The sequence below is a fragment of the Macadamia integrifolia genome, chromosome 10 (assembly GCF_013358625.1).
Source record: "Macadamia integrifolia cultivar HAES 741 chromosome 10, SCU_Mint_v3, whole genome shotgun sequence".
Lineage (NCBI taxonomy): Eukaryota > Viridiplantae > Streptophyta > Magnoliopsida > Proteales > Proteaceae > Macadamia > Macadamia integrifolia.
Window position 1 is genome coordinate 3,235,920 of NC_056566.1, and position 27,974 is coordinate 3,263,893.

The 27,974-nt window shown below is 40.0% G+C and overlaps 1 protein-coding gene across 4 annotated transcripts; it reads right to left on the reverse strand.

Annotated features, from left to right (window-relative positions):
* Positions 1–719: 719 nt before the first annotated feature.
* Positions 720–27,884, reverse strand: LOC122091531. 4 transcript variants are annotated; one of them, XM_042661541.1, is made up of 2 exons: positions 27,573–27,884; positions 720–2,948 (listed from the first exon to the last, which is right to left on the reverse strand). In XM_042661541.1, exon 2 carries the CDS (start codon positions 2,697–2,699, stop codon positions 858–860), a length of 1,842 nt encoding a protein of 613 aa, XP_042517475.1. In that variant the 5' UTR covers positions 2,700–2,948; positions 27,573–27,884; the 3' UTR covers positions 720–857. The 4 variants fall into 4 exon arrangements, with proteins under 4 accessions (XP_042517475.1, XP_042517478.1, XP_042517476.1 ...); XM_042661544.1 differs by lacking the exon at positions 27,573–27,884 and adding an exon at positions 5,061–5,266; XM_042661542.1 differs by lacking the exon at positions 27,573–27,884 and adding an exon at positions 5,048–5,266.
* Positions 27,885–27,974: the final 90 nt, after the last annotated feature.

Consider the following 27,974-nt stretch of genomic DNA (forward strand, 5'->3'; position numbering starts at 1 on the left):
AACAAGAGGATGGACACATAAGGTTCTTATTAATAGATTTAAGATAAATTTGCAATGAAGTTAAATAAAAGGTATAAGATAACAGATGAGAGAGAGAGAGAGAGAGAGAGAGAGGCAATATGGAAAGAGGAATTGGAATTAATAAAATTAGAAAGGAAGACATGTGTCATCCACATTTTTCTCAAAATTAAAAAACCTACAGAAAGGGAGAAGTGTCATTTTGACTTTTGGGGTTGAGTTTTTCTTTTTCCAAATTAAACGTATTGGTAAAAATAAAACGTATTATACACGGTTAAAACATGTATAATATGTGTACTTATAGAATACACATATAATATGAATTTTTTGGATTGATATGCCAAATTATGACTTTTTAATTTAAACGTTCGGATACGACAAAAATCCACGTATTATACGTGAATTTACTAACTATGACTAAATAGTTCTTGCCTCCTAAACCTCGCACACACACATGAAAGGTGGGGCTTATGGTCATATGATTCTTGACCATTCGGTTTCAATAGTACAGATGTGCCCATTCCACTGCGATATAACTGTGTGAGTACAGTTTCTTAAAATATCATCATATCTTGATATTACTGAATGTGGTTGATACTTGATCACCCAAGATTTACATTACGTCTCTGGTTCAGAACCACGAAACTCCTGGAGGTAATGGATCTGAGAACACCAGAAGAAAGACGGAGTAGAGATGGAAATTGCCTAATGGGGGAATAAACACTTTAATTATGATAAAATAAATAAAATACCACTAAAATTACAGGGGCACACCATTACTTCTATTTGACATTAAAGATAATAAATAGACTCACCTAAAGCTAATTTCAAATATAATATCAAACTTGCATTGTGCATTTCTTTTGAGAATGTCCTAACATATGACAACGACCACATTGAACAATCCTCTTTGGGCGCTTAAAACTCTCTATACGGAGCACTTTCTTTTTGGGCCGGCCAGGTGGTCGACGAGTCTTAGGAGGGCGTATTGTGATATCAGCTTTAGCACCTCCACCATCTGCTCCTTCACCAGGCTCTCTCCATTGGCTTTTATCTGGAATTGGATTAATCATCTGTGAATAGGCGTCACGATAGCTGGTCACTGTAAAACAATGCTCTACGAATACATGGGCATTTTGCCCACAAGAGATCAGTGCAGCAACAGCATGTGCACAAGGTAAACCATAGATCTGCCAGCGGCGACATGAACAGTGGCGGCTGCGTATGTCCACAATGTTTGTCCGCTCAGTTGACACAATCTCGAACTCGACCTCATTTGCACGAAGCACCTGATAGCAACGAGCATCTGCAATCGCTTCGTGAATGCGCTTCTCAGCAGAAGGCACTAAAACTGAAGTCCACCCTACGCTCCTGTTACGATGATCATCAAACCAAGATGTCAGCTGATGACGAATAAACTCCATCATTTGCACAATAGGGAGTTCATGACCCTCAAGTGCCCAGTTGTACAACAACTCTGTGATACCCAAGGTAAAGTGGCCATATCGCACACCCTCAAAATATGCTACAGCCCAAAGGCGAGGTGGGAAGCGCTGAAACCATTGCAAGACATCCCGTGAAATCTCTACCATCTCAGTGATTTTGGCTTCAAATTCAACAGCTGTCAAGGCATAAACAGCGTTCCAGAATATGTTCACCAACTTTGTGTTCTTAAATTCATCACGGAAATTTTCACTAACATAACGCAGACAAAACCCATGGAAAGCACTTGGAAAATGCGTCTCCACAGCTTCTACGATGCCTTTTGATCTGTCAGACAATATTGTAAGTCTGGGCATGTTCTCTGTGTTTACTCCAAGAAGCTTCCGCAACTCAGACAAGAACCACATCCAATTCTCATCACTCTCCATATCAACAATAGCAAATGCCAATGGAAATAATGCATCATCAGCATCAACAGCAGAAGCACAAAATAAAGTTCCCAGGTATTTTCCTTTCAAATGTGCTCTGTCAAGCTCCAAAAGTGGCCTACATGCATTAATAAAGCCATAGATTGATGCACGATAGGAAACAAAGAGGCGCTGGAAGCAGTTTTCCTGCCCAGTGGCAAATACTGATGCAATACTTCCTGGGTTTGTCTTTCTGATTTGCTCACAGTATGCAGGAAGTAGGCGATATCCTTCTTCAAAAGTTCCATGAACCGCAGCCATGCTACGTTCCTTCCCACGCCAAGCTTGCATATAAGACACAGCAACTCCATGCTGTTCACGTATGTCATGCAATATTTCCTTTGGTTTGTATTGTGGATTATCTCGAAGCCGTGCCTCTACAGATCTGGCAACCCAACCTACTGATGCCTGCTGATGGTGAAGGTTGCGAACTCCTTCACAAGTGTGCTCTCCATGTAAGGTTCTAATTGTAAAGGTTGAAACACCTGGACACTTAGCCACATGGACACGCCATGGACATCCTTCCTTCGAGCACTTGGCAATAAACCGACTTCGATCCGATTTTACTATTCGAAGATCAAAATGCAAAGCAATAGCAATCTCTTTTAAAGTTCTTCTGCAAGTTTCAACATCAGGGAATTCTTGTCCAATAACCAAGGAATTATCAGTCGCAACTAGAGAATTTGCAACTAGAGAATTGTCAGCCAGAAGTAGAGAATTGTCAGCCAAAACTAGAGAATTGTCGGCCAGAACTAGAGAATTGTTGGCCATAAATCCACCAATATGAAACGATACAGTTATTTGGTGATACAAAAGCTTCTGCTCATACCATCCGCGGAAAATTTATGCTCCCCAAATGTAGGTATCCTTGGTATTGCAAACGCATAAATCCCACTGAGAAACTTTCAACAAATAAATTGTGTGGGTGTTATGGCAATCATGATCCCGGAAGGCATTTATTGATGTTTGAAGCACCTACAATTTTCCAGGGAGTCTCTTTTTATGAATGATGTACAGATGCTGCACCAGGAGGGAACAAAAAGAATTAGGGAGAAAAAATCCATTAACTACTAACACAGACAAATCAAAGCCAAATAGAAGAGTAATGCCATAAACATTGATTGATCCATGTGGAAATAAAAGGAAATATTGTAGATGGGGTACTAGCATTATGCACAAGAATTCTTTTTTTGGCATAGGATTTCCAGAGATTCATCTATGAACGAAGAGAGAGACTACACTACCCATTAAGGAAAACCATATAAATGAGCAGTCACAAAAATATGTATCACAAACCAGATGAAACAAAAAATAAAAGGGAAGATATGCTATTAAAAATGTAATCTGAGATCATCAATCTCAAGCACCTAAAATCACATTGAAATATTTACTGATGCAGCATTAATCAACAGTCAACAAGATGTTCCACAAAAAAGAAAGTCAGATGAGAAAATTATCAACATTTAACGGACAAACTGAGACAATTTACAGCATTCTTTTACAAGAATAGGACAACCTTCCTATTAAAAGGGATTTGAAGAAAAGTAATGACATCTCTTCTCCAGAAATGATCAAACAAAAATAAAAAATTAAAACATAAAACAATTCATCTTCAATAAAGAACTACTCAAACCCCCAAAATGCAATAGAAAAATCATGGAAGGCTAGCTATTTGTAAGTTAAACAAGCAAAAAGATCCTGGTGTGATCCCAGGGTTTGAGAACACTGTTTGGGTTCTCTATGGGCCCACCCCCAACTGTACAATAGCCAAAAAGTTAATAAATAATGGCAATACTGTAATAACTCCCAAGTTTGCAAGGGGTAGTCGCAATCTGGTAACTAACCAGATTTCTTATGGTGCTACTTGGTAGACAAGGATATGAAGGGAATTAGTACTTCCTAAGTGTGGGTAAAATTGGAACAAACCAAAAGAAAAGGACAAAAGAGGATAAGAGATACAGGGCAGGGGTACCAAAGGAAAGAACCTTTCTTAAACAACCCTTGATGGGGTTGTCTTCAACCTTCGAACCAACAATGAGCGGAAGAACAAGGCTCAGTTGCAGGCAATAGAACTCTCACTTAAGTACCTTTCAAGGTAGGAGTGATGCAGATCCGGGTTCCAAAACGGGAATCGGATCGCTAATGGGCCCACAAGTGTGATAGATAGCTCAAATTTATGGTTGAGAGGCAATCTGGTAAATTCTCAGCACAATTAGAACCCTTGTGAAAAGGATTAAAAGAGTCTGGGATAAACAGTAATTTTAGTTTGGAAAAGTGGTCTGTAAATTAACTGAAGAGTAGATGAAATATAAGTATTCAATGAACAAGAGGGCTTTTATGAAAATACCAGAAATTATGTCTTTATCAACAACTAAGAAGAAGAGGGTTTCTTCATCAACCTGAAATCGAACCAGCGGTGGATGTCTCTCAGATCCAGGTGATGAAATTCAACTATCAAACACCCAACCAGGCTGAAATTGGAAGAGCAAGTTTGTAACTCATGTCCCTATCAGATGCAAGCATTAATCATACCAGGAAGGCAGATATGAGGCTAGGGAAGGCTCCTGCAACTGAAACTGTCAGTAGTTAGGGTTTCAGATGTGGAAATAGGTTGAATATTTCAACAGGTCGAGTTGTTAGCGGTGAGAAGTGAGGGCTAGGGTCGCCCAAGCGAGGAAAGCCTTCGACCAAAGCCTCAGCCTGAGCAGGTCAACCACAAAGGAGATCGATTAGCTTGCGTAGGGCTGCAACTGTCACCATAAACAGAGTAGTTCCAGATAAAGGGAAAGTACAGCAGGAAAATAAGGAAGAATTCAAAAGAAGAAGAAGAAGATAAAAGGAGGGAGGGCTACGCAAGCCTCACAGCAGCCATAGTTTAATCAGGCAAACATCCATCCATTCTTCAAAAATCCAGTCCCATCTTTGGGTACAAAACTCTATTTAAAGACTTGGAAATAACCTACTTTCCTATTCTAAAACTGAAACAAATATAGAATCCAAATCACATAAAACTTGACTCCCAAACTATTTTAAATAAAGAAGTAAATCAAACATAAAAAGGTAACTAAAAATTCCTTCGCCCTACTGCATCAAGGAGTTTAAGCATAAGTTCATAACACCTATCCCTCTTACGATCAATCAGCAAAGGCTCCCAAATTTCAGGCAATAAACTGAAAATTTCTCTGCAAACCAAGCCTGGCAGTAGAACTGAAACCAGATCTGGAGATGCGTTTGATTCTCTCCACCAGTTGAGTTGTTGGGGGCAAGAGTCTAGCGTTACTATGAAACCCAAAGAACAAGAAACGAGAAAGATCGAGGGCACTCTCTATTCATCACATATAATGACCTGGACAAGGCATGATGTAGATCAAAGCATGAGGAAGAAGAGAGTGAACAGGAAGTACTGTTCACGTGAACATTAACTGTGAACACAGCTGGTGCCCCATATGGTCCTTTCTAGAAGAATACAGCCATCCTATCAGATATGTAAGGAAGAAGACTCTAGAAGAACCAGCTAGCATTCCATCGATTTCTGCATACTTGGTAAGGATTTTGTTTCCTTTTTAGTCTTTTCTTAGGAAGCAAGTTAGTTTTATTGTTAGTAGACGTTAGTTTCCTATTTGCTTCCTTTTATTTATTAGAAAAGTTAAGAGTTTATTTGGTTCTATATTTATTTGTCTCTTAGTCTCCAAGTCTTAGGAGTTGGTTTCTATTTTCAGTGTTTCCTAATTTGTAATCAGTTTTGTGTAGCCCTATATAAAAGGCCCCCATCGATTGTAATAGGCAGATGGACTAATTAAACAAAGTTGCTTGCTTGCAATTATTCAGCATGAGACAGGTGTAGTTCATCAACTGAGAGAGTTAGGGGTGAGAGACCCAGGCTGAGATAGCCATTCCCCTACCCTCCCCCTTCTTCTACAATCTTTTCTCACTCTTCCCTTTCTTTATTTTCTGTTTTACCTTTGTTATTGAGTGATTGAGTGACCAAATCAAGCCTACTTGAAGCCTTAAAGACAATCATATATTGAAGAAGCCTTAAAGACAATCATATATTGAAGATTGAAGATCATCCCCGAAATACATAATTCGATCCAAGCCGTTGCAAGGATTTCTCTCCCTTGGTCGACAACCAGATCTCTCAGATCTGTTGGCCATTCAACCAAGCCTTTTGAGGACTTGTTCGTCCCCATAAAATAAGCACTCGACCAGCCTTGGTGCCCATTGGTGGTCAGGTCTGCCGTCTACTAGTTTTCTCCATATTGAACTCTCCAAACCCTATTTTTCCTGTCTGTGGTATCTGTGATCGTGATTGGTTTCGTACCCCTACTTATTCGGTTCAAGCCAAATTTGGAGGATAGTTTGGGAACATTATTGGCCATCTTCAGCCAAAATTTCAGGCTCATCCAAGCCCCGATGTGTGAGTTCTCAATTTTATACTATTTCAGCCCAGATGTTCAGATCCTTCCTGGGGTTAGGTCCTATTTGATCTAGCCTTACATCAGGGCAACAGAACAGAAAAAAGAAGGGAAACAAAGGAGAACCAAGCGAATGAAGAAGAACGATCCCCCAGGGGGAGGGGATCTGGTTCAACCACGAATCTTGGCCTGGATGGCCAGACTGGTCAAGCTGGTTCAGCCACGAATCTGCATGAATTCCCATCAGCTGTGCCATCTTGTCCCCCATCATCTATGGCTCATCTTCTGGCTCTTCCATCCATTGCTGAACGACTGAGATCAATTTGTTGAAGGAAGAGTACATACGATCAAATGTGACCAGCAATTGATTTTGGAATTCCTTGCATTGTCATTGAGTCTCTTTGAAATTCTCTGCAAGAGGGTTGGATCCATCAGCCAGGTTTGCTCTTATACAAATTTGTTGCAATCCTGGGGTTTGAAAACCCTGTTTGGGTTCGCCATGGACCCACAACTCAAGCGTACAATAGCTAAAATTTGATAAATAATGGCAATCCTGTAAATAACTCCAAGTTTGCACGGGGGTTGTAAGCAATCCGGTAACTAACCAGATATCTTAAGGTGCTACTTGGTAGAGAAGGATATGAAGGATGTTAGAATTTATTAACGGTAAGGAACAAACCAAAATAAAAGGACAAAAGAGAATAAGAAATAAAGTGCAGGAGTATTAAAGGACAGAACAAAAGAAGGGTTTTCAACAACCCTCAATGAGGTTGTCTTCAACCTTTGAACCAACAACCAGCAGAAGAACAAGGCTCAGTTGCAGGCTATAGAACTCTCAAAGTTAAGCACCTTTCAAGGTAGGATTTTTGGCATAAGCTCATAACACCAATCCCTCTTAAGATCGATCAACGACAACTTCAAATCTTAAAATAACAAACTGATAATTTCTCTGCAAACCAAGCCTGGCGGTAGTACTGAAACCAGATATGGAGATGTACCTGATTTCTGAACCAGCTGAGTTGTTTGGGCAATGAGTCGTGTTAATGTCACCCTTTGATGTAGGACTAGATTTGACAAGTCAAACTAGACCCAAACTGCAGGAAAGCTTAAACCAAAGAACAACCAAATAATCTCCACAACAGTCCACAGCAGACTAGTAATAAACTGATATAACAGAGTAGAATTCTAATAGATGAAAATCAACAGTTCAAGAATAATGTAATGAACTAACAGCCAAGGACTACTGTCGCAAACCACCAAAGTAAGAAGCCAACACTAGGTTATATAGTCAACAGACTTCAACAAAACAAAACAGAAATCAGAATTCAAATCTGGGCATAATTCATAATCGGCCAGAACTGAAGAACAGTCCACATCAGCATGAACCAGTGGTCTGATTGTCCTAAAAATTGGATCGAACCCCCTTCTGAATAGGACTAACCTTCGATCAAAATTAGAAGGCCATCGGATGACCAGAACTTCCAAAACAGCTAGGCCGACAGTAGATGAAACAGAGACTCTTAACCCAGAAATTCTCCAGACAGATTAGAGCACTTACCTGACTGAGATAAGAAAGAATAAGAAAATCAGAAATATGAAGATCCACTTGGACTTCTCGCCGTAGAGTGTCGACTGGATCAAACACTAGTCCCTAGACCTTGATCAAACACAAGGAGCAGCCATAGAAGCCAGTGGCAGCAGCAACAAGAAATTTTTGTCAAAATATAAATCGTGGGCTATAGTGTGCCCTCCTCTTTATTTATAATAATGATGGGGTATTGTTTACAAAGTAGAAATTTAAAAGCTTCTAAATATTGACTTCCTAAACTACTAACATGTAGTTACTAAAACTGGAAATTGTAAACAACTGAAATTAGAAACTAATTTAGGACTTGAAAATAGAAACTAAATTATGACTAATTAAGTAACTAATATAACCCCATCAGTAGCCCAACTGTGTGCTATCTTGGACCAGATCTGGTCAACCCAGTCAACTACTTGGGTCGACCCTCTTGTTCCTCTTGGTTAGACCTTCGAAACTGCATCAACTCTCCCCGGCTTGAAAACATTCGTCTCCGACGAACGGACAAGGGACATGTAGCGCTCATATAAATCGGGATCAAGCCTCTTGAAGTCATCAGCATGAACCCAAGTACAATCACTACGGGGACGGCCCTTCCACTTGACAAGAAAAGTGTGATAACCGGTGCCACGGCAGGAGGTCTTGTAATTATTATCCAAGACGTCTTCAATAACTTCAGAAGTAGGTGGCTTCAGTTGGGGCAGCCTTAACATTTGTTCCGTGTCTCCATCATCCGAATGGTGCCCAACATAAAGGTGAAGATCAGCCACATTAAAAACGTTGCTTATGGTCACATCATCAGGCAACTCAAGCACATAAGCATTAGGTCCTCTACGTTTCAGCACCTTATAAGGACCCATCTTCCGTGGATGGAGCTTGGTATTGACACCCGTCTAAAACCGTTCAAGATTTACTCGAATCATCACCATGCCCCCAGGTTTGAACTCCACAATACGCTGATGACAATCAACAGAAGCCTTAAACACCTCATTGTTCAAGGCAATACGTCGTCGAACGTTGGTATGCACCTCAATAATATGATGCAAGAACTCATCAGCCTCAATACTAACTCGAGCTTGGGGTGGGAGTAACATAAGATCAATAGGTCGCTTAGGCTGAACTCCAAGCAATATCTCAAAAGGAATACAACCAGTTGGCCTATTCACTGAGCTGTTGTAGACAAATTCTACAATATCAAGAATGGAAGGCCATGCCTTCTCATAATCTCAAACCAAACACCTCAACAAGTTTCCCAAGCTACGGTTCACCACCTCTGTCTGTCCATCCGTTTGTGGATGAAATACAATTGAAAAATTTAGCTTTGTATTTGTCTTCAACCAAAATGTCTTCCAAAAATAACTTAAGAACCTAACATCACGGTCAGACACAATACTAGTTGGCAGCCCATGTAGTCGCACTACCTCCTTGAAGAAAAGCTTTGCAACCTGACAAGCATCAAAAATCTTATGACAAGATATGAAATGAGACATCTTAGAGAAGCGATCCACAACCACTATAATGGAATTATATCGTTCTCTAGTAGGGGTAGTCCAAAAACAAAATGCATGCTAAACCTGTGTTCTGTTTTCCCCCTTTTGCCAACTAACATACACAACATCTCTTAATCACATGATCGACATCCTTTGCAATGCATGGCCAATAATATCGATCCGTCACCTGTGCAAGAGTCTTATCCTTCCTAAAGTGTCCTCCCAATTCTCCTCCATGTAACTCTTGTATGATGTGATGGCGTAGGGAAGAGTTTGGAATACAAAGCCGTGAGCCAAGGAATAAGTACACATCATGAATGGAGTACTTTAGGCATCGTCCACCCTGTTGCAACTCCGCAAAGACAGTGTTGATATCAGGATCAGATAAGTACTCACCCCGTATCTGATCAATGTTAATAACATGTGCTAAAAAAGTGTTAAATGCGAGCACTTTCCCGTTAAGTGCATCAGCCACTGTGTTCTCTATTCTCGCCTTGTACTTCATAGCAAATACAACTCCTGCAAGTAAGCTACCCATTTGGCATGCTTGTGGCTAAACAACTTCTGTGAGTGAAGGTGCTTCAAGGCCTCATGATCAGTGTATAAAATGAACTCCTTACCAATGAAGTAGTGTCTCCAATGGCGTAGCACTTGGACAACTATATATAACTCCAGATCATATGTTGAATAGCGCTTCTTGGCCTCATTCAGTTTCTCGCTATAGAAAGCGATGGGATGCCCTCTTTGCATTAACATTCGTCTAAGCCCAACATGTGAAGCATCTGTGGCTACCTCGAATACTCTATCAAAATCTGGTAGGCGTAGAATGGGTGCCTCTGTCATTTCCTCTTCACAAGAGCAAAGGCTTTGATCGCTGCTGCTGTCCATTCAAACTTCCCCTAACTTGCCTTCATACATTCAGTGATGGGTGCACAGAAATTCCGGATAAATCTCCTGTAGAAGGAAGCCAAACCATGGAAGCTACGAACTTTTGTTAGTGTCTTAGGTATAGGCCAATCAGTGATGCTCTTGATCTTCTCCAGATCAACTTCAACCCCTTTTGATGACACTATAAATCCAAGGAATACAACCTTGGGCAGCATAAAGGAACACTTCTTGAGATTGATGTATAACTTCTCTACACGGAGTACTCTCAAGACTTGCCTCAAGTGATCCAAATGCTCTTCTTGGTTCTTACTGTATATCAAAATATCATCAAAGTAAACAACCAAAAAGCGACAAATGGGAGGATGAAGTACCTGTGTCATAACTCGCATGAAGGTGCAAGGCGCATTCGTCAGACGAAAGGCATGACTTTCTACTCATATAAGCCATCCTTGGTCTTAAAGGCGGTCTTCCACTCATCTCCAGAACGGATGCGAATCTGATGATAACCACTCCTCATATCTAATTTGAAAAAAACCTTTGCCCCGAACAGCATATCCAACATACCATCTAGTTGTGGTATAGGGAACCTATACTTGACTGTTATCTTGTTGATAACACGACTGTCCACACACATATGCTAAAAACCATCCTTCTTTGGTGTGAATAAAACTGGTACTGCACAAGGACTTAAACTCTCCTCAATGAAGCCCTTCTGTAATAACCCATCCACTTTCCGTTTTAGCTCGGCATGTTCAGTAGGGCTAAGTTTGTAAGCGGGAAAGTTGGGAAAAACCAAACCGGGTACCAAATCAATAGCATGTTGTATGTCTCGCATAGGAGGTAACTCATCCAGGAGATCATTAGGGACTAAGTCAGAAAAATCAGATAAGAGCTCTCTGATAGGTGCACTATGCGTTACCTCAGGTTGGAGAGTGACTTCCTGAGTAACAACAGCCATAACCATTCCACTCTCATGACTTGTGTGTAAGAACTGCTTGCAGGGAATAGCTAGCAACTCCATTGTGGGTATAGCTACTACCTTCTTCTCAATGTCAATATCCTTCTGATTTGATCTTAAGTATCTCCGTTGCCGTATTTCAGCTGGCACATTTACCGGGTAGAAAGTTGTAAGAACACCCTTTCACATGAAGGTACACAGATTTTTCTTCCCTCCAACCATGGCATCATTGTCATCCATTCAGGGACGACCAAGCAATACATCTGTGAGTTTCATTGGAATCACATCATACCAAACTTTCTCTTCATAACGGTAAAGTTTCAGAGGAACTGAGCACCTCTTGTTCACCTCCAAGGTATTGCCATTCAGCAGGGATACCTTATAAGGTTGAGGATGTGGTCAGATTTCAAGGTTGCTATCGTCATAAAGGCTTCAGAGACAAGGTTGACACAACTGCCACTATCAATGATAATCTGACAAGTATGCTAATATGCAGTTACGTCGCCAATCCTCTCCTTTGGTTTTAGCCACCAAAATGCGAGTAACAATATGTATTCCATGAGTGCCATCCTCATTAGGGTCTTCTATGTCATAATCATATCCACCATCTTCATTATCTAAAGGGTAGGGGTAAAGAGCTGACTCATCTTCCTCATTGAAGTCTTCCACCTCAGCTACTGCATTAACCCTCTGCTTATGTGGGCAAGACTTAACAAAGTGTCCTACCTCTTGGCAATGGAAGCACTGTACCTTATTACTACCTATCATGGGTGACTTTCCTTTGTGATCAACTCGTGGAGGAAAAGTGGACTTCGGGAGTACTGAGCTACTAGGTTTAGTGGCTGAAAAATTTTTCTTTACCTCCCCAGCTTGAAAACCAAACCTTCTACCTGATTGTGCTATTAGCTCCTCTGCTCGTAGGGCCTTGTCAAAGCAATCCCTCACTAAGTACACATCAACAACACCAATCCCCCTGTTGATTTTAGCTCGTAATCCCAGTCGAAACCGAGATAATAGTTTCCTTTCATTATCCCTAATGCCTCTGCAAGAATAAAGTGCATCAAACTTGTTCATATACTCTGCAACAGTCATAGTCCCTTGACAAAGAGAATTTAGCTAGTCTTGTATGCGAGCTCTGAAGTTGCGTGGCAAGTATTTGTCAGATAGCTCAAGCTTCATCTCCACCCAAGTGGTAAGCTCTCTACCACGATCTTCCAACTCTCGTTCATAAATCCTCCACCAATTCACGAGCAGCCTCAACTAGCTTAGCACGAGCTAGTTTCATCTTTCGTTCCTCAGGTAAGTCATAATAGTCAAAATAGTCATCCAAAGCCACTACCCAATCAAAGAACAGTTGAGGGTCATGTCTCCCATCAAACTCCTTTAAGTCAACCTTAACCTTCTATGAGTCTCTAGAGTACCTCTGTTGTATAGTACTTTCAGTCTCAAAGTATCCCCTTATGTGTTCTTCAAACGTAGGTTGTTCTACAAGAACCTTCTGTGGTGGTCTCAGAATAGGGACAAATCCCCTATTAGCCAACTGAGCAGTTATATTCAATGGGACTTCCACCTCAGGTGGTGTATGAGAATCACGGGTATGTTGTGATTGGGTCTCCATAGGAAACCTCACATTCAGTTCAGTCCGCAAAGATTGTTGTTCAGCCTTCATCTCAGTTCTCATTCTGTAGCATCTCCATAAGAGAAACTAGGGTAAGGGTGTTGTTCTTAGCTATGCTCTGATACCACTTAATGTAGGACTAGATTTGACAAGTCAAACTAGACCCAAACTGCAGGAAAGTTTAAACCAAAGAACAACCAAATAATCTCCACAACAGTCCACAGTAGACCAGTAATAAACTGATATAACAGAGTAGAATTCTGATAGATGAAAACCAACAATTCAGGAATAATGTAATGAACTAACAGCCAAGGACTACTGTCGCAAACCACCAAAGTAAGAAGCCAACACTAGGTTATATAGTTGCTGGGTCGACCAGATCTGGTCCAAGATACCATGGTTGGGCTACTGATGGGGTTATATTAGTTGCTTAATTAGTCATAATTTAACTTCTATTTTCAAGTCCTAAACTAGTTTCTAATTTCAGCCCTTGTCAGTTTCTAATTTCAGTTGTTTACAATTTCCAGTTTTAGTAACTACATGTTAGTAGTTTAATAAGTCAATATTTAGAAGCTTTTAAGTTTCTACTTTGTAAACAATACCCCATCATTAGTATAAATAAAGAGGAAGGCACGCTATAGCCCACGATTTATATTTGACAAAAATTTCTTTTTACTGCTGCCGCTGGCTTCTATGGCTGCTCCTTGTGTTTGATTATGGCCTAGGGACCGGTGTTTGATCCAATCGACACTCTGTGACGAGAAGTCCAAGTGGATCTTCATATTTCTAGTTTTCTTATTGTTTCTAATCTCATTCAGCCAGTCAAGTAAGTGCTCTAATCTGTCTGCAGAATTTCTGGGTTAAGATTCTCTGTTTCATCTACTATCGGCCTAGTTTGGAAGTTCTGGCCATCCGATGGCCTTCTAATTTTGATCGAAGGTTAGTCCTATTCAGAAGGGGGTTCAATCCAATTTTTAGGCCAATCGGACCACTGGTTTATGCTGATGTAGACTGTTCTTCAGTTCTGGCCGATTATGGATTCTACCAGATTGAAGAACTGAAGAATTTTACTCTATTGATTTCAACTATCAGAATTTTACTCTGTCATATCAGTTTAATCATAGTTTTTAAGGCGGTAAGGCGATGGAGGCGTTTGAGGGTCTTTCAGAGCGCCTTAGTGATAAGGCGGGCATAAAGCATCGCCTTATCGACTAAAGCGTTTATGTGTAATTTTTTTATAAAACCAATCTATTTGGCTCAAATCCTAGTTGAATCCTATTACTCATATGTTAAATAAATATTAAAGGTTCATATTCATACCAATGAAAACAAATCAATAAAGTGAATAAACTAAGTTCATCTTCATTCATTAATCATCATAACATATTAACATATAATATAAATACATAATTATAAAACAAAATTATAAATATAAAGAAAAGAAGACATAAAAAATACAAGTATTTATTATACTTACCTCTATGATGCCAAAATGAGTGCCTAAGTCCTAAGGTCATCCACTATATTTCTACTCCCGTCAAAGAAGAATGAAGTTCAATGCTGCCAGAGCAAAATGGTGGCCTGGATCAATGGTTCTTCCTTGTTCCTTGATTCCTTCTCAAAGCCCTTTCTTAAAACCCTTGACAAAATCCAAACCCTTGTTTGTGAATCGTGTTTTTGTTTTGTTTGTTTTGGTTATTTTTGATGGAGTAAAGTTGATCCCATACATCTCAAGTGTTAACAAAACCATACACCTACCAATAAAAAATCTATATTTGGAATCTTCATCAAGTAATTTTAAAATGTGTTTAAAAAAAAAAAAAAAAACCCCATAAGGCGGCACTTCACATAAGGCGGAGCACTGCCTTACCATCTCTAGACCGCATCAGCGCCAAGGCGCTGCTAAGGCGTCGCCTTACCAGCGCCTTAAAAACTATGAGTTTAATATTAGTCTACTGTGGATTATTGTGGAGGTTATGTGGTTGTTCTTTGGTTTAAACTTTCCTGCAGTTTGGGTCTAGTTTGGTTTGTCAAATCTAGTCTTACATTAAGTGGTATCAGAGCATGACTGAAAATAACACCCCCATCCTAGTTTCTCTTATGGAGATGCTACAGAATATGAGAACTGAGATGAAGGTTGAACAACAAGTTTTGCGGAATGAACTGAATGTAAGGTTGTTGGCTATGGAGACCCAATCACAACAACATACCCGTGCTTCTCATACACCACCTGAGGTAGAAGCCCCATTAAATGTAACTGCTCAGTTGGCCAACAGGAGACCTGTCCGGGCTGTCCCTAATCTGAGACCACCACAGAGGGTTCCTGTAGAGCAACCTACTTTTGACGAACACATAAGGGGATACTTTGAGACTGAACGTCTTGTACAACAGAGGTACTCCAGAGACTCACATAAGGTTAAGCTTGACTTGAAGGAGTTTGATGGGAGACATGACCCCCAACTGTTCTATGATTGGGTAGTGGTTTTGGATGACTATTTTGACTATTATGACTTACCTGAGGAACGGAAGATGAAACTAGCTCGTGCTAAGCTAGTTGAGGTTGCTCGTGATTGGTGGACTTATGAGCAAGAATTGGAAGACCGTGGTAGAAAGCCTACCACTTGGGAGGAAATGAAGCTTGAACTATCTGACAAATACTTGCCACACAACTTCAGAGCTCGTATACAAGGCCAGCTGAATTCTCTTCATCAAGGGACTATGACTGTTGCAGAGTGCATGAACAGGTTTGATGCATTTTATTCTCGCATAGGCATAAGGGAGAATGAGAGGCAACTATTATCTCGGTTTCGACTGGGATTGCGGGCTGAAATCAACAGGGGGATTGGTGTGGTTGATGTGTACTCAATGAGGGATTGCTTTGACAATGCCCTACGACTGGCAACGAGCAAAGGAACTTATAGCACAGTCAGGTAGAAGGTTTGGTTTTCAAGCGGGGAAGGTCAAGAAAAATTTTCCAGCCACTAAACCTAGTAGCTCAGCACCCCTAAGGTCCACTTTTCCTCCACGGGCTTATCACAAAGGAAAGGCACCCATGATAGGTAGTAATAAGGTACAGTGCTTTCATTGCGAAAAGGTAGGACATTTTGCTAAGTCTTGCCCACATAAACAGAGGGTTAATGCAGAAGCTAAGGTTGTGATGCGGATCCAGATTCCAATGACTGAAATCGGATCTCTTAGGGCCCCAAAAATGACTAAAAATCTCAAATTTAATGGTTAGGGGGTATTCTTGTAATTTCAGAAACAAACAGGGCTTTAAAAGTAATTAGATGGCAGCTAAGTAGTTTTAGAACTGAAAATTAAGCATAAGGACTTTATTCTGGGATTTTAAAGAAAATAGGTTAAAAGAGTGTAAATAAAGGAATCATCATCTTCAACCTTAGGTAACGTTAGAGAACAAGACATTAGAAACGAAACCTCTTGCTGGCTTCGATCGGCAGAGCTCTCTCAATTGTAATCCAATCAAACCGAAACTTTGGGAGAGGGATCGGAACTCAAATTGCTCTTGATTACAACCAATATCAGTTCAAAAGGAGAAGCTACAGCCTCGGGGAGGATCCTGCGACCTGAACCTGCCGGAGGACTCAAATCTGAGTTCTGGTTTTCAGATGTTATATCCGCTTACTCGCAAAAGCTTGGAATGGAAGCTAGGTTTAAATCGCCTCAAGGGGAAGCACTTATGCCCCAAATTTCAGGTTGATAGCTGCAGAAACGAAGGAGTTCAAACTCCTTCACTGGCTGCCAGTACCGCCCGGACTGAACCAGAAAAAAGAACAAGCAAACCAGAAAAGAAGAAGAATAATAGAAGGAAAAGAAAACAGGGGAAAAGAAGCAGATGAGAAGAGAAAAAATCAGACTAATAGAGAGGAAGAAAGAAGAATATCAAAGAAAGAAAAAAAGGGGAAGATAGAGAGAATCGGCAGCCATGGTTTCAAAACCAAGAAAAAAAAACCTTCAAATTTCTATTCTTCAAAATCTAAAACTGAACTTCTCCATCATTAACATGTCCAATATAAAGGAAAAAAATCAAACAATTAATGGAAACTACTTGAAAGGAAACTATTCTAAAATTAGAAGCTAGCTAATTTAAAAAGAAATTATTTCTAAAACAATAGAAAATCAAATCAAAAGATATTTTTTCTTTCTAAGTCCATCGTGCAACTGCATCCGGTTGAAGACTACAGTGAGGAAGATGAGTCAGCTCTTTTACCCTACCCTTTAGATGATGATGATGATGATGATGATGGCGGATATGACTATGACATGGAAGACCCTAATGAGGATGGCACCCATGGAATACATATTGTTACGTGCATTTTGGTGGCAGAAATCAAAGGAGAGGAATGGCGACGTAACTGCATATTCTATAGCCATATGAAGTCAGGTGAGCATACTTGTCAGTTTATTATTGTTAGTGGCAGTTGTGTCAACGTTGTCTCTGAAGCCTTTGTGAACAAAACAACCTTGAAATCTGAGCCACATCATCAACCTTATAAGGTATCCTTACTGAATGACAATACCTTGGAGATGAACAAGAAGTGCTCAGTCCCTCTGAAACTTTACCAATATGAAGAGAAAGTTTGGTGTGATGTGATGCAATGAAACTCACAGATGTATTGCTTGGTCATCTCTGGATGTATGACAACGATGCCATGGTTGGAGGGAAGAAAAATCAGTGTACCTTCATGTGGAAGGGTGTTCCTACTACTTTCTACCCGGTAAATGTGCCGGCTGAAATACGGCGACGGAGATCCCTAAGATCAAATCAGAAAGATATTGACATTGAGAAGAAGGTAGTAGCTATACCCACAAAGAAGTTGCTAACTATTCCCCGCAAGCAGCTCGTACGCATAAGTCATGAGACTGGAATGGTTATGGCTCTTGTTACTCAGGAAGTCACTCCCCAACCTAAGGTAATGCATAGTGCACCTATCAGAGAGCTCCTATCTGATTTTTCTGACTTAGTCCCTAATGATCTCCTAAATGAGCTACCTTTCATGCGAGACATACAGCATGCTATTGATTTGGTACCCGGTTCGGTTTTACCCAACCTTCCCGCTTACAAACTTAGCCCTACTGAACATGCCGAGCTGAAACGGCAAGTGGATGGGTTATTACAGAAGGGCTTCATTGAGGAGAGTTTAAGTCCTTGTGCAGTACCAGCTTTACTCACACCAAAGAAGGATGGTTCTTGGCATATGTGTGTGGACAGTCGTGTTATCAACAAGATAACAGTCAAGTATAGGTTCCCTATACCACGACTAGATGATATGTTGGATATGCTGTCTGGGGCAAAGGTATTTTCCAAATTAGATCTGAGTGGCTATCATCAGATTCGCATCTGTTCTAGAGATGAGTGGAAGACCGCCTTTAAGACTAAGGATGGCTTATATGAGTAGAAAGTCATGCCTTTCGGTCTGACGAATGCACCTAGCACCTTCATGCGAGTTATGACACAGGTACTTCATCCTTTCATTGGTCGCTTTTTGGTTGTTTACTTTGATGATACTTTGATATACAATAAGAACCAATAAGAGCATTTGGATCACTTGAGGCAAGTCTTGAGAGTACTCCGTGCAGAGAAGTTATACATCAATCTCAAGAAGTGTTCCTTTATGCTGCCCAAGGTTGTATTCCTTGGATTTATAGTGTCATCAAAGAGGGTTGAAGCTGATCCGGAGAAGATCAAGAGCATCACTGATTGGCCTATACCTAAGACACAAACAGAAGTCCGTAGCTTCCATGGTTTGGCTTCCTTCTACAGGAGATTTGTTCGAAATTTCAGTGCAGTTATAGCACACATCACTAAATGTATAAAGGCAAGTAAGGGAAAATTTGAATGGACAACAATAGCGACCAAAGCCTATGCTCTTGTGAAGAGGAAGATGATAGAGGCACCCATTCTAAACCTACCACATTTTGACAGAGTATTTGAGGTAACCACAGATGCTTCACATGTTGGGCTAGGAGGAGTGTTAATGCAAGGAGGACACCCCATCGCTTTCTATAGCAAGAAACTGAATGAGACCAAGAAGCGCTATTTGACATAAGATCTGGAGTTATATGCAGTCGTCCAAGTGCTACGCCATTGGAGACACTACCTTATTGGTAAGGAGTTCATTTTATACATTGATCATGAGGCCTTGAAGCACCTTCACTCACAGAAGTCAATTAGCCACAGACATGCCAAATGGGTAGCTTACTTGCAAGAGTTTATATTTTCTATGAAGTACAAGGCGAGAAAAGAGAACACAGTGGTTGATGCACTTAGCCGGAAAGTGCTCACACTTAACACTTTTTCAGCACATGTTATTAACATCGATCAGATACGGGGTGAGTACACATCTGATCCTGATTTCAGCACTGTCTTTATAGAGTTGCAATAGGGTGGACAACACCTAAAGTACTCCAGTCATGATGGGTACTTATTCTTTGGCACGGCTTTGTATTCTAAACTCTTCCATACGTCATCACATCATACGGGAATTACATGGATGAGGATTGGGAGGACACTTTAGGAAGGATAAGACTCTTGCACAGGTGACGGATCGATATTATTGGCCATGCATTGCAAAGGATGTCGATCATGTGATCAAGAGATGCCGTGTATGTCAGTTGGCAAGAGGAAAACTGAACACAGGTTTATACTCTCCACTACCTATTCCTCATACACCGTGGCTTGATGTTAGCATGGATTTTGTTCTTAGACTACTCCCTACTAGACAACGATATGATTCCATTATGGTGGTTGTGGATCGCTTCTCTAAGATGGCTCATTTCATACCTTGTCGTAAGACTTTTAATGCTTATCAGGTTGCAAAGCTCTTCTTCAAAGAGGTAGTGCGACTACATGGGCTGCCAACTAGTATTGTGTCTGACCGTAATGTTAAGTTCATGAGTTATTTTTGAAAGACATTGTGGTTGCAGACAAATATAAAGCTGAATTTTTCAACTGCATTTCATCCACAGACGGACGGACAGACAGCGGCGGTGAGTAGTAGCTTGGGAAACTTGTTGAGGTGTTTGGTTCGAGATTATGAGAAGACATGGCCTTCCATTCTTGATATTGTAGAATTTGCCTACAACAGCTAAGTGAATAGGACAACGGGTCGTACTCCTTTTGAGATATTGCTTGGAGTTCAGTCTAAGCGACCTATTGATCTTATGTCACTCCCACCCCAAGCTCGAGTTAGTATTGAGGTTGATGAGTTCTTGCGCCATATTACTGAGGTACATGCCAACATCTGATGACATATTGCCTTGAACAATGAGGTGTATAAGGCTTCTGCTGATCGTCATCGGTGTTATGTGGAGTTCACGGGGACAAGGTGATTATTCAAGTAAATCCTGAACAGTTTCAGACAGGTGTCAATACCAAGCTACATCCATGGAAGATGGGTCCCTATAAGGTGCTGAAACGTATAAGACCCAATGCTTATGTGCTTGAGTTGCCTAATGATGTGACCATAAGCAACATGTTTAATGTGGCTGATCTTCACCTTTGTGTTGGGCACCATTCGGATGATGGAGACACAGAACAAATTTTGAGGCAGCCCCAACTGAAGCCACCTACTTCTGAAGTTATTGAAGACGCCTTGGATGACAATTACAAGACCTCCCGTTGTGGCACCAATTAACACAGTTTTCTTGTCAAGTAGAAGGGCCGTCCCCGTAGTGATTGTACTTCAATTCATGCTGATGACTTCAAGAGGCTTGATCCCGACTTAGATGAGCGCTACATGTCCCTTGTCCATTCATCGGAGACGAATGTTTTTAAGCTGGGGAGAGTTGATGCAGTACCGAAGGTCTACACTAGGAGGAACAAGAGGGTCGACCCAAGTGGCTGACTGGGTCGACCAGATCTGGCCTAAGATAGCCCACGGTTGGGCTACTAATGGGTTATATTAGTTACTTAATTAGTCATAATTTAGTTCCTACTTTCAAGTTCTAAATTAGTTTCTAATTTCAGTCCTCGTTAGTTTCTAATTTCAGTTGTTTACGATTTTCAGTTTTAGTAACAACATGTTAGTAGTTTAGTAAGTCAATATTTAGAAGCTTTTAAGTTTCTATTTTGTAAACACTACCCCATCATTATTATAAATAAAGAAGAGGGCACACTACAGCCCACGATTTCTGTTTGACAAAAATTAACTTGTTGCTGCTGCCGCTGGCTTCTATGGTTGTTCCTTGTGTCTGATCAAGGTCTAGGGACTGGTGTTTGATCCAGTCAACACTCTGCGGCAAGAAGTCCGAGTGGATCTTCATATTTTCTGGTTTTCTTATTGTTCTTAATCTCATTCAGCCAGTCAGGTAAGTGCTCTATTCTGTCTACGAATTTCTGGGTTGAGGTTCTCTGTTTTCTCTAGTGTCGCCTATCTGTTTTGGGAGCTCTGGCCATCCGATGGCCTTATAATTCTGGTCAAAGGTCAGTCTTACTCAGAAGGGGACTCAACCCAATTTTTAGGCTAATCAGGCCATTGGTTCAGCTAATGTGGACTGTTCTTCAGTTCTGGCCGATTATGGATTCTGCCCAGATTTGAATTCTGATTTCTATTTTGTTTTTGCTGAAATCTGTTGAGTATGTAACCTAGTGTTTGGCCTCTTAATTTTGTGGATTGCAACAATATTTCCTTGGCTGTTAGTTCATTATAGTGTTCCTACAACTGTTGATTTCAACTATCAGAAATTCAGAATTTTTCTGTTATATCAGTTTAATATTAGTCTGCTGTGGATTATTGTGGAGGTTATGTGGTTGTTCTTTGGTTCAAACTTTCCTGCAGTTTGGGTCTAGTTTGGTTCGTCAAATCTAGTCATACATTACTGGGACCCAGTTCACATCAATCTAATTGGCTAGACTGGTCAAGCCGGGTTAAGCCACGAATCTGTGCATCAGATCTGAAGTAACCTTTAATCCTTAAAAAGGTCAACAAAGGATTGAAATAAGTGTAAAATATTTTCATTAAAGATGGCAGAAATTTAGGAATCAAAGCCCAACTATTTTGATTATCACCTGATCTGCTAAGAATGCTGCCTTCTGAGTGTGAACTAATTGTTAACAGAGATATGAAAACAAACCTACTGTATTAATAAATAAAGTACCATCGATTGTCTTATATATAAAGGAAAAGATTGAAATAGAACTGAAAGAAACATCAGTTCCACAAATGACTCAAATGATGAAGTCAGGTTTAAAGTATCTCCGATACCGATACAATACCCTCCGATACGTATCTTAAATCTAACTCACCAATACGACGACCGATACCGATACTTTAATCCTAGTGGCCGACTCACTCATGAAGTTAGTATCAATGTATCATAGAACTAACAAAATGTACAAAGCCATAGCCTGAAGAGTGTCTTAGAACCGAAAAATCTCGCAGATTTATTTCAGACCTAGCCAATCAATTCTAATCTTCAAATTCCAATAGGCCCATCAATTCTAAGAAATACCTTTTTCTAGTTATGGGCCCACAACCCAAAATTAAGCAACTCAAACAAAAGATGAAATATATGAAAGACTGGGAGCTCAAAGGCACATTAAAAGCAAATTCTGGTCAACAGATTGCAAAGAATATGATCTTTGAGAGTTAATGTTTGTGATGCTAACGACATTACATTGTTCTAGAAGCCCCTGATTACTTGTTCTTTCTACTTTTTTTTTGGGGGGGTGGGGGGTTAGAGATTACTTGTTATTTCTACTTACCATGGTTTGATGAGCTTAAGCAGTAGGATTTTTAAGATCTCGCAGATTTATTTCAGACCTAGCCAATCAATTCTAAACTTCAAATAAAAACGGGCCCATCAATTCTAAGAAATACCTTTTCCTAGTTGTGGGCTCACAACCCAAAATTAAACAACTCAAACAAAAGATGAAATATATAAATAGACTGTAATGTAGACTATGATAGGGGGTCTAACCAAGTCTCAATTGCAGGAACTTTTGATCAAAGAACAACCAGATGCCAACCAACACAAACCAATAAAATCAGACCAACAGAAATATAAGGCAAACCAGCAGCAATTGACTTGAACATCCAGTATTACTTAGAACAGATCAGTATCGATCAAAAAAAGGATGAACCAGCAGTAGTACTAAGATGCTAACAGTCCCAAATCAGCAGTAGACACTACAGAAACAGGGTAGGACTGCTCAGGCAATCGATTCTGGTTCTGCTCCAGTAAAACCACTACAGGACAAGAAATCAGAGATTTCTAATATCTCAAATTGGCTGGTCAGAATTGAGAGAAAAGTGATTTAAGTACCTGTAACAGTAGACCAGTTCTACAACACCTTGAATATAATAGAAGAGAAGAGAAATAAGTTGAAGGAACCTCTCGGGCTTCACACCGCAGAGAGTCAATTGGATCAAACACCAAATCCATCAGCCTTGATCCAACATAAGACAAATCTTCATGGAGAAGACAATAGCAGCAGCCATTAATTCTTTTATCAAAATCATCTCAGCTTTAGGTGCCTCCTCTTTATTTATGATGATGGGGGAGGGAATTACAAAATAGAAGGTTCCTAAAAAAGGAAACCAAATATTCTCCTAATACAATAGTTCTTAAGAACTGAAATTAGAAACTAGTTGAAAAAGGAAACTAACTACTAATGACTTAACTTAATTAATAAATTGACTCCTAAGGAAACAAATATAACTCAAATCAAACCCAACTAAAAAGGAAACTCATGAAAAATTGAAACTAACTAGTAATCTCGTACTCAATCTTAGAGCCCCATTTTAGACCATCAAGTGGTCTATTACACTCAAAACACATGGGATCAAAGGCCCAACATGTATGGAACCCAACCCTAGGCTTATTCTTAATAAAATAATCATTTTTTGATGATTAATCTGCATCAACTATAAATTAGATAAGCAAGACATTGACATCTTGCTTCATCAATAAAGAGAGTGGATATGACAGATCCCCATCTCCAACCACTAATCACTAACCACTAACATGCATACCTAGGAAGTACCCCAAAAATCAATGCATTGAGTCAGCACATAACCAAAGAACTTGGGCCTTGTTTGTATGCTGGAGAAAAAGGGGTAGGATAGTGAAGGGAGTGGGCCCACTATAAATGGGGTGAAGGAACAGCAAAGGAAAGGAAAGGAAAGGAAAAATGGGAAATTGTTGTTGAGGGCCCCACATTAATAAAATAGCAAATTTCTACTTTGTTTTTCCTTTCTTTTCTTCTTCTTTGTGGAGACAACCGACGAAACAACAAGGTCGTCACAACACCCCTTCGCCTCATCCATTGTTGTTGCAATTCTCCTCTGCCCCACCCATCATTGCTGCAATGCCTCAACAAGAAGATTACATATAGGAAGATAATACTTTTCAGTCCATGATGGAATCCATTGTTCGGCAGGCAAAGAAATTGGCCACCTCCTACTATCGAATCCAATTGAGTAATCCAGATATGTTCCCCAACAAAGAAATCAGCCCAATAAATAAGACGACTTCTTCACCTTTACTGCCTTCGATTTTATCGTTAGGACCGGCTCGCGACAGATTGTGGCGGAGATGAGCCTCGGCATTGTTCTGCTCAAGAGCCTCATGAAGAGTATCGAAGATTTCAGGCAGAACGAGCTTCCAAGGCATGAACACATTTGCTCCCTTGAACACATTCATCATCAGCTTCGTTCTATCCCCCATTTCTCCTCTCCTTTAACCTTCAAGCCACCAATTCCACAAAGCCCAGACAAAAATTCTTGGAGAGAGAGAGAGAGCAAGCTTGTCATGAGCTCAAGTAGTAATAGTGGTGAATTGAGTTGCCCGACGGAAACGTCCGATCTCAAAAACCCTTCTCAAAGTACAACTCCCGCAATTGCAGCATTGCTATCTACGGAAACATCCGATCACAAAAATCTCTCTGGTGAATGAGTAGCTTCAAGTTGTCTCAGTTTTTGCAACGTTGGTTGCACTTTCCCCTCCTTTTCCCACAAAGTTCTACAGAAAATGGAAAGATTTTGTTGAGGGGAGGGGAGGGGAGGGGAGGGGAGGTAGCTTCAAGTTGTCTAGTAGTATCATGGTAAAGGCGTCCAAACAACCACTGTTTTTGGGATTTCATGGAAAAGACCCAAATTATCCCACCCCTTTTTACCTTTTCCACTTTTCTCCATGAAACAAACTGGGCCTTAGTGAATTAGAGATTTCCAAGTTGGTGAGTAGAACCGCAAATCCCTAACCCAAACACAATAATGTCGATTCATTATCGAGCGCAAGCAATGTTTAAAGTATCAATATCACGTATCGTATTGATCGGGTGATTTTGAGAGACGTATCATATAAGATACGGAAGACACAACACACATAAATGGTCAAGATACGATGGAAATACACTTCTAGAACAAAAAATAGTATTAAATCAACAATATAAAACATGTATCATGCATAAACACAAAAACAAAGAACAATGTATAATTAAATAAATTCAATTAAAATCGTTATAAAGGATGAGGTTTCTAACATGTAGTAAGAGTCTAATGCCATGAACAATGTCAAGGTTGTTCAAACTCATAGCTCAAAGGGTTTTTAAGAATAGGAGTAACTAGGATGATGTTGTCCATCGATCAAACATAGGCACAATATTGACCCCAATCCAAATACTTCGGTTATTTTCAGAAATAAAAAATTGACAACCCCATGTGGATTCATTCTCGATTCAGAACCTAAGGAAACCAGGAAAAAAAAAATGACCTCCAAAATTCCCAACTGAGATAAAATACACATGGGGGTTTTAAGAGAGGTATCGACGGTATCACATTGTATCGCACCATATTGCACGATACAGTGGGATTCAAAAAACCTTTAACGCCCCCCCCCCCAAAAAAAAAGATGGGTGATCTCACTGCATTGTTTCGCTGGGTAGTGCAAGTATGCAATTAGCATCTGGAAAGTATTTTTCCTCTCCTTCGGGCCTCTAAATAATAATAGAGGTATGGAAAATATAGCAGAATTCAGATGCTACAATCAACAAAACACCCACACTCAAAACCATTGGTATATTTGATTGAAACATCAACAGATTCACAGTCTCGATCTCTTTCAAGGTAAATTCAGGGAGAGTCTCCTGATTTCAGATTCAGAACCACATGAAGAGAACATTTGTCACCCAAATACTGCAAACATGAGTATATGAGCCACAACTCCCTGCTTATGATCTATACAGTTCTCAGGAAATTAGTAACAAAGACTCTCAAGGATATGAAATGTTGGGTGTTAAATAGGAAACCATTCATAGTACTTCAGGCACTTTGTGTTCTACAAATATTCTGTAAATTTGACCAGAAAATCTCTCTAAAATTAAGTACTATAAATATTCTCACACAGGGTATAACAAGGTTGATGAGCCAATACTTATGAGTGTCTTGATACATTACTGATGAGTTTACCGCCCAAAATGTTAAAGAGACAAACTGAGATGACATTCTTAGTGGGCTATAAGTCTGACGGCACAAATGTGTGGGCTGGTCTCGACTATAGCAAATGGAAAGGCTTTTATTCTACCATTGAAGTTAGGTAGAAGGGAGGAAATGGCAGTGAACAACGAAAGGGAGATTATTGCTACCGAAAGTGGTAGGGTAACAGGGAAGCAAATTTATGACATTATATAAGAGTTGCTTTAGGAGGGGATATTCAATAAGACCACAATATCATTCCCAAACTTCAGTAACCATCAGTATGGTCTGGTCATTAACTAACTCCAGTAACATTACACTTCCTAATCTGGTACCTCACAGGTATCAAAATAAAAGGTTTGATCACTTGGGTCATATCAGGTATAGGACAAATGGCACAAGACTGGAGCATCCTATAACATACCATGTGCTCCACATACTCTGAAGAACTGATTAGCAACCCATTGCTGATGACCAATCAAGAGAATCAATTATGGAATAAGAATGATGCATCACATACAAGATGCATGCGTGATGTCTCATATTCCCCAAATACCAATCTCCTGCTCCCAACCCAACAAAGGAAAATACAAAACCACAGTAATTCATATTTCTTTCAGCCACTTAGTTAATGTATAGGTATCAGTCAGAATATAAGACAACTCAAAAACACCGACTCAAATTCCGTGTGCTTGCAGTGAAAGAATAAGTTTGTCAATGAGATTATGATGGGTTTAGAATTCTGATGCATAACAGCATAACTATTACTGTCACCCAAACTGATCCTTCTCACTGGATTAAGTGGCTTCTGAACAAACGAACTGTTAAGTGGCTTTCACAACAACACAATTCCAAAACAACTGAAAACTAGTAGGTACAGAGTTTTCGTACCCCCTAACTGAGACGCAGTCAAGATCAAAACCAAAAACATAGGAAAATGAATATGAAATCTCTTATTACAAATACAAATAAACAGATAAAGGAGGAAAAATTCAACAGCACAATGTATTATCCTTAGCCACCAAGAAGAAACAAAATGTATTCATATTTAGTACGAACTGCTTCTCATGAACCTAATTCAACTGAACAAGCAACTCCAGAGACAATTCCATCACATAACTATCAAATAAACGGACTAAACCCTCACTCCAAAGCTACCATTTCGTCCAACACAATGTCCCAATAAAACAAGAACCAGTAAAACCCTAGAAACGAATGCATGCAAATGAAAAAATAAGGAAACTAGAAAAAAAAAATTACCTCAAGCTCGAAAGACGATCATCAGACGAGAAAAAAATTGAGTTCAGCAGGAAATTCGAATTCTTGACAATTAAGATTCGGAATTTAGATCACAGATCCGATTGAATCAGAACAAACATAATTTTTTATATGAATCTGTCTAAAAAATGAAAAAATAATGGTTGATTGAAACCCTCGCATCATATACTTTGGGAAATACGAAAAGGGGAAAAGGGGTAACGAAGAATTGCAGTGACGGAGGGAAGGAAACCATATCCAGACATCACTAATTTACAGAATTGTCCCTGCGTTTCATTCTGTTTGCTTAATTAATTTTTCAGATCGCATGAGTGCTTGGCGCGTGTAAAGAGGACTACCTCTTGGACGGGTGTACTAACTGTGCAGGGGTGTCGACAACGTAGG

Coding starts and splice junctions, on each gene's coding strand:
- LOC122091531 (XM_042661541.1), bottom strand. CDS start 2,699: ATGGCCAACAATTCTCTAGTTCTGGCCGACAATTCTCTAGTTTTGGCT.